At 41.9% G+C, this 5,932-nt stretch overlaps 1 protein-coding gene across 1 annotated transcript; it reads right to left on the bottom strand.

The window, feature by feature from the left end:
- Nucleotides 1–3,988: 3,988 nt before the first annotated feature.
- Nucleotides 3,989–5,385, bottom strand: PtA15_1A805 (uncharacterized protein; the record flags this gene model as incomplete). Its single annotated transcript, XM_053165870.1, has 8 exons — nucleotides 3,989–4,009; nucleotides 4,080–4,135; nucleotides 4,208–4,658; nucleotides 4,717–4,818; nucleotides 4,894–4,982; nucleotides 5,070–5,101; nucleotides 5,172–5,212; nucleotides 5,305–5,385. The coding sequence occupies 8 exons, from the start codon at nucleotides 5,383–5,385 to the stop codon at nucleotides 3,989–3,991; spliced, it is 873 nt and encodes a 290-aa protein (XP_053017018.1).
- Nucleotides 5,386–5,932: the final 547 nt, after the last annotated feature.

Here is a 5,932-nt window from a genome sequence, read left to right on the forward strand (position 1 = left end):
TCTCAATAAAATTTCGCTTTCTGGATTCCCTGAGCACGAGATTGAGATCAAGATTGGCATGCCGTTAGTTGTGATCAGAAATATGGCGATCGGGAAAGGCTTGTGCAATGGCTCGAGAATCGTCGTAACGGACGTCGGGCAGGCTTACATTGTAGGCAGATTAATGGCCGGGCCTTTCGCGGGGAACATCGTCACATTGCCGCGCGCGAAGTTGCACAACAAGGGAAACGCGAAATCAGGTCTGTCGTTCTACAGATACCAATTTCCAGTGGCGCCAGCGTATTCCATGTCTGTAAACAAGAGTCAAGGTCAAACCTTGAACAAGGTTGGAGTATTCCTTGAAACCGATGTATTCTCGCATGGGCAGCTGTATGTGGCGCTCTCGCGGGTGTCAAACGTCGATGATCTCCTCGTAGTGAAACCTTCATGCCGCGCGGGGACAATCAATGTTGTCCATAAATCCATCTTTGCTCTTTGACTCAAGCATCCCTAAATTTTGACCGTTATCCCTGACATGATGTACATAACTCGCGCGAAACTCGCCCAGCAATACATTCAGGTTCATCCTTGTAATAAACACGAGTCAATAAGCAAGGAATTTATAGTTGACCAGGTTTCTATGCAGCTGCACCCCTTTGGGATTGCCTTCTCGGCGCGCTGGGTGTCATTGACCCAATCCTTGCAGCCCCTCTAGAATAGGTTGGGGGTTGGGTGGGTGTTTATTCTTTATTTTTTATTTATTTTTATTTTTGAGTAACATACAGGGGAAACCCTTGGAGTTTGTGCTCATGATTGGTTGCCTTTAACAGTCGTGTGGGCACTGGGACTTGAGGTGAACCCCGCAGTGGCGCAGCCGCCTCAGCCTCTAGTGTAAAATAAAATGCATGGGCAATGTTCAACACAATAAATTCAATTTATTGGAAAATTTTCCACTATACCTAATCTACAACCCTATCACTGCAAATTTTGATGACAAAGAGAATGTTTTGATTTCTGTAGGTAAATAAAGTCATCAAGGCTTTATACCGGATGTTTGTGGTCCCTGTATCTTGATGAGAAGTTGTCAGCCTTAAATAATAAAAAGCCACTGGCTCAAAAACAAAATAGTGAAAGGCTGTCTTGAGAACTCTTTTCCCACAAACCAACTTGATAAATATATACAAATAATGAAGAACTACCACCTCCTCACTTTTTTCAGTTTTTTTATTGTCTGTCATGCAATGCAAGAATCTCTGCCTGATTCAATTTCTAACATTCATTCAGACAGTCAAGTAATTCAGCACCAACTCCCCAATCACTCAAGTCACTCATCCAGTTTCTCAATTCACCCAGAAACAAGCAATGATGAATGGTCAAATTGCATAGCTCATACCCCACTGGCCCTGATTGATGTGAAAAATGGAAACACCATGTCCTCACTAGAAGAGCTAAAATATGCAGGCCAAGAGTTACAACTCACTTCAAGTGGTCAATTACAGGCTCATAAATGTGACTCTGTCCCAACAGATCTTGATCCTTGTCAATTTCACCATCAAGATTCCCAGTGGTTTTCTTCTACACATTTGCCCTATCCAACTGGTTGGGTTACTCCAAATTCAAGTCACCATCCTTTTGAAAAATTTCAGAGTGAATCATCCAGCCTCAGGATTCCTGATAATTTTGACTATAATCTGAAATTACAAATTTTGCCCATGAGAAAACAAAAAGAATCCTACTTTTATGAGGCTTCCAAATTGAAATACCAGTCCTCTGAGTCAAAAAATGAGATAGATTTCTTGGGAAAATCTTGCATATCCCCACATACAGAACCCACACACATTCACAACCTTGAAAATAACAGTGCATATTCCTCCTCCAAGGGGAATTCTAAATCAAGGAGGCCTTTGATTGAAAACTCTAACAATCATATTTCTAACACACATATAGAATCAGATAAGGAGCACAAGAAGGCAAAATTGAGTATTCTTAAATCTGAAATTGACCACCAGCCTGAAAAAATTGGTCTATCACCCAAAGATCCAGAAGGTGGACCTCTAGAAGTTGAATCCTCCAACAATCACAATCAAGCAGCCATAAAAAGTTTTTTACTGCCCCTGAAAGGCATGATTCCTAGAATTGGTGTTGAAAAAAACCCATCCAGGATCACAAATCAAACTTCCCAATCCCATCAGATTGGTTTGGTAGGTCAACGTAGAAAATTTATAAACTCATGGCTTTTGGATGCAGATCTAACAATTAGAAGCTTAGATTTTGACCTCAATTCAGTTAAGGTTAAACACTCATCTCCAGATATCAAAAAGAGATTGGAAAATCTCTTTAAATCACTCATACCATATAATGGCAAAAACATTCATGTGGAAATTAAAGAAGCCCAATATGTTTTTGCTGAATTGAATTCAATTTACAATTTGGGAAAGGTTACTTCCAAGAGTGCCTCTCACTCTCTTATGAAAAGATTGCTTTATCAACTTTACTCTAATCAAGACCAATGGTTTAAATTTTGGTTTAGAAGGACTAAAATCACAATTGAAGATGAAATGGAATACAGACATGTAAATGAAAAGATTTTGCTTCAGTACTGTTTATTCTTTGTTGATATGATAGATACTATCATTCCACCAGGTGTTGAGGCAGATCTCCCATTGACTGAACAGGAAAAAGGATCAATGAAACAAAAGTTATTCAAAGAAGCAATATATACATTCCAAGATTTCAAAATCAATTCATCAAATTATAAATCTGAGAAAGTAGAACAGAAAGAATATTTTCGTCAAAGAGCTCCCAACTTGATATGGCATTACCTGTATTACTGGATTAGGAAATCAAAAGAAAGAAAAGATCTATATCACATTGCTATCCACTCAAAAACAGGGGAAAAAAATCATAGCTTCAGAAAATTCTTCAACACAGTTTTCAAATTTTCTGCAGAAGAATTGAACAAGAGATTGACAAAAAGTCCATCATTTTCCAACATATTTTCTAATAAATTATAGACTTCTTTCAGCTTTTCAATTCCTCAAAAATTGAGCTGATTGATGCTCCTCATTACCAACGGGTGGGGCCAGCCAATCCAGCGCAGTTGAACATGATTTGATGGTCAGGCCTTCAAATCATCTTTCTCCATCATATAACCCTCTCCCTTTCCCTTTGCCTTTCAGTTGTCGGCCAGCCGCTGAGCTGGCTTTCCCATCTGTGTACCCCTACCCCTTCCAGGAGTCACACTTTACTTCATGCTCACGGGCTCCATCATATATTTGCCGGGTGTTTTCATCTCAGTTTCTCTCTGCTATCAACATCTCAGCATGCTTCTTTTCTCTTGTCTTCGAACGTGTATTTTTAAATCAGAGTCACTTGCGAGTGATCTCAGCTGAGAAAAAGGTGCAAGTACCGCTGGTACCCGCTCAGCTAATTAAATGGATCAGGATTAAGATTGTGCTCAAGATCAACTTCATTTTCCGAATATTTACACTGCTGGTACCTCTGGTACCGGCGGCAAGTACCGCCCGCACCAGCCAGGCGGTGCCAGGTGCGGTGTCGGCCGTCCGTTTTGGGTCAAGAAACAGGCGGTACCCGGGTACTATTTACCTTAGTATCGACATAGGCCCGCCAAAGAGGGCATCCAATTATGAATGCGAGTTGCTGTTGGGAGGAGTCCGTACATGGGTCTCGAAGGGCATAACAAACAGAAGATTCTTTTCTGAGAATCCCTTTAAATGGTTGTTTCGGGACAAAATATTTCCTTCTGTGGGTTTGAATTTACATGAACGATGTGCTTTAAGTAAGTGCATGCAACAAGGGAACGAAGTACATGGGTTTAAAAAGCTGGATTTTACAACTGAAGAAATGAAAGGAGAAAATCGAGCTGTGGTACAAATATTTATGAGATCAGAAATCTCCACGCTTCTGTACATCCAATAATCAAATTTAAATTCTACGGAGTGCAAGTCAATTGATTAGAACGGCTTGGGGCTTCAGTTACTAGGTTCTCTTAGTACTGTTTTCCTGGAATCTAGAGTTGGGGAGTTGGGAGTTAGTAATCCGTCACAACAGGGGGAGAAAAAATTGGGAATCAAACTTACTACTGGTAAGGAACTGGAAAGGCCTCCGTCGATTGGGATGGCTGTGCCAGTGATGTCTACCGAGTAATAGAAGACAGAGAATCGTCAGAGTTTAACGCGGACAAGAGGAATGAGATAATGGGGCTGACAAGATGAATCATCACTAGCCAAGAAAAGGACAACACTGGCCACTTCATCAGCAACCGCATAACGTCTGAGGGAGCAAAGTTGTCCGATCTTGGATTTATCCTTAGCCATCTCGAAGAGAGGGCCCGTTATTTGGGTCTGAATCAGTCCAGGACAGACGGCATTCACCCTGATGTCCGCGCCGGGATAGGCATTAGCGCCGGTGGAAGCCAACGAGATGACGGCGGCCTTCGAGGCCGAATACTCCGTCGAACCCGCGCCTGAGCGAAGCCCGGCCGCCGAAGAGGTTAAGATAATACTCCCGCCTCGTCCAGCTCCTTCCCCTTTCCCTTTCAACATCGCTTCCGAGGCATACTTTAACGCTAGCCAGCACGACATCGTGTTGATCCGAATCACTCTCTCGCCCGTCTCGTAGCTTGTCTTGCCAATAGGCGCCGCCCCTGCCACACCAGCCTGTTATGGATCATCAGTTCAATTAGCCCTGCTGCTTTTTTCATCTCGGCCATCTCACGTTTGCGAAAAACACATCCAGCCGTCCATGCTCGTCTATCGCTTTTTGACAGACCGATCGGACCATATTTTCGTCTGCTGCATCGCCGACGATAGTTGAGAGCTAAATCAAGCTCAATTCTAATTAATCCAAGCGTAGCTCAAGCTGTCAGGGTCAGTTCTAAGTCTCAGTACTAACACCAATCTTCGAATTGAGGCTTTGAAGATGTTTCACTAAGGCGGGGAATTTGTCACCCTTCAAATCGATAAGATATAAATGTTTGGCCTCTGGTGTTTAAGCAAATGCGTAAAGAAGTGATTAAGTCCCACAAGCATAAATTTTCAGAAAGCAATGAAAAAGTTGAACAAACTGACCTTCTTTAGCAAACAGAACTGCTGTAGCCCAGCTAACAATAACATTGTAGAGACCCCTCAATCAGTTGTCAGAAGGGAATGATGATATTAGACTAGCCTCACCCAATCCCCAGCTCATGACCGACGCCCGTAAGGATGCAAACCTGAAAAAATCCAAGCGAATCCCAATTAGCTTTCGAAAAGAAAGATGTATGTAATCATCTGGAAGTGAGCAGGTTAGGATTTGATTCTTGACCTTATCGGACAACTTTTTGCTCGAGTTTCTCGCCTTGAAATGGTTAGCGATTTGTTGAAGTCGGTCGGTCGGTGTTGACATGGTCCAGTGTTTTTCAAGTTGTGAATGATTATGCAGCTTGAATAAAGCCCTCGAACGGATGGCATCACCGGTGACGTCAGGTACAGTGCCCCCCACGACTTCTCAACTACCCCTACAGGGGGGTTCCAAATTTTGGAGATTTTCTTTCCAAAAATTCTTGTAAAAGTGGGCTGATGCTGGGCTCTTTTTGGCCCATTTTTTGATGCAAATGTCACATTTCACCAACCAGACCTGGTAACATGCATGATAATAGTCCAAAGTCGTTGAAATTTCACTGGACTTGCTGCCAAGAGAGCAATGAAGAAATATTCTTCACATTGCCACATTCCAAAGAGTGTACTGATGGATGTGGCAATCATCAATAACTAAGGAGGTACATATTTACATAAATACCTACACCTGTAGTATGTATGTACATAGATAATTTAGTCTCTAAGTACATAATAAATATTCCATATGTCCATAGTACATGTCTGTAACCACATACTATGGTCTTAAAACCAGCTGTTCCAAATTTTGCATCTGGAAAAAATGAAACTTTTTTTTG

Source organism: Puccinia triticina, chromosome 1A (assembly GCF_026914185.1).
Source record: "Puccinia triticina chromosome 1A, complete sequence".
NCBI lineage: Eukaryota > Fungi > Basidiomycota > Pucciniomycetes > Pucciniales > Pucciniaceae > Puccinia > Puccinia triticina.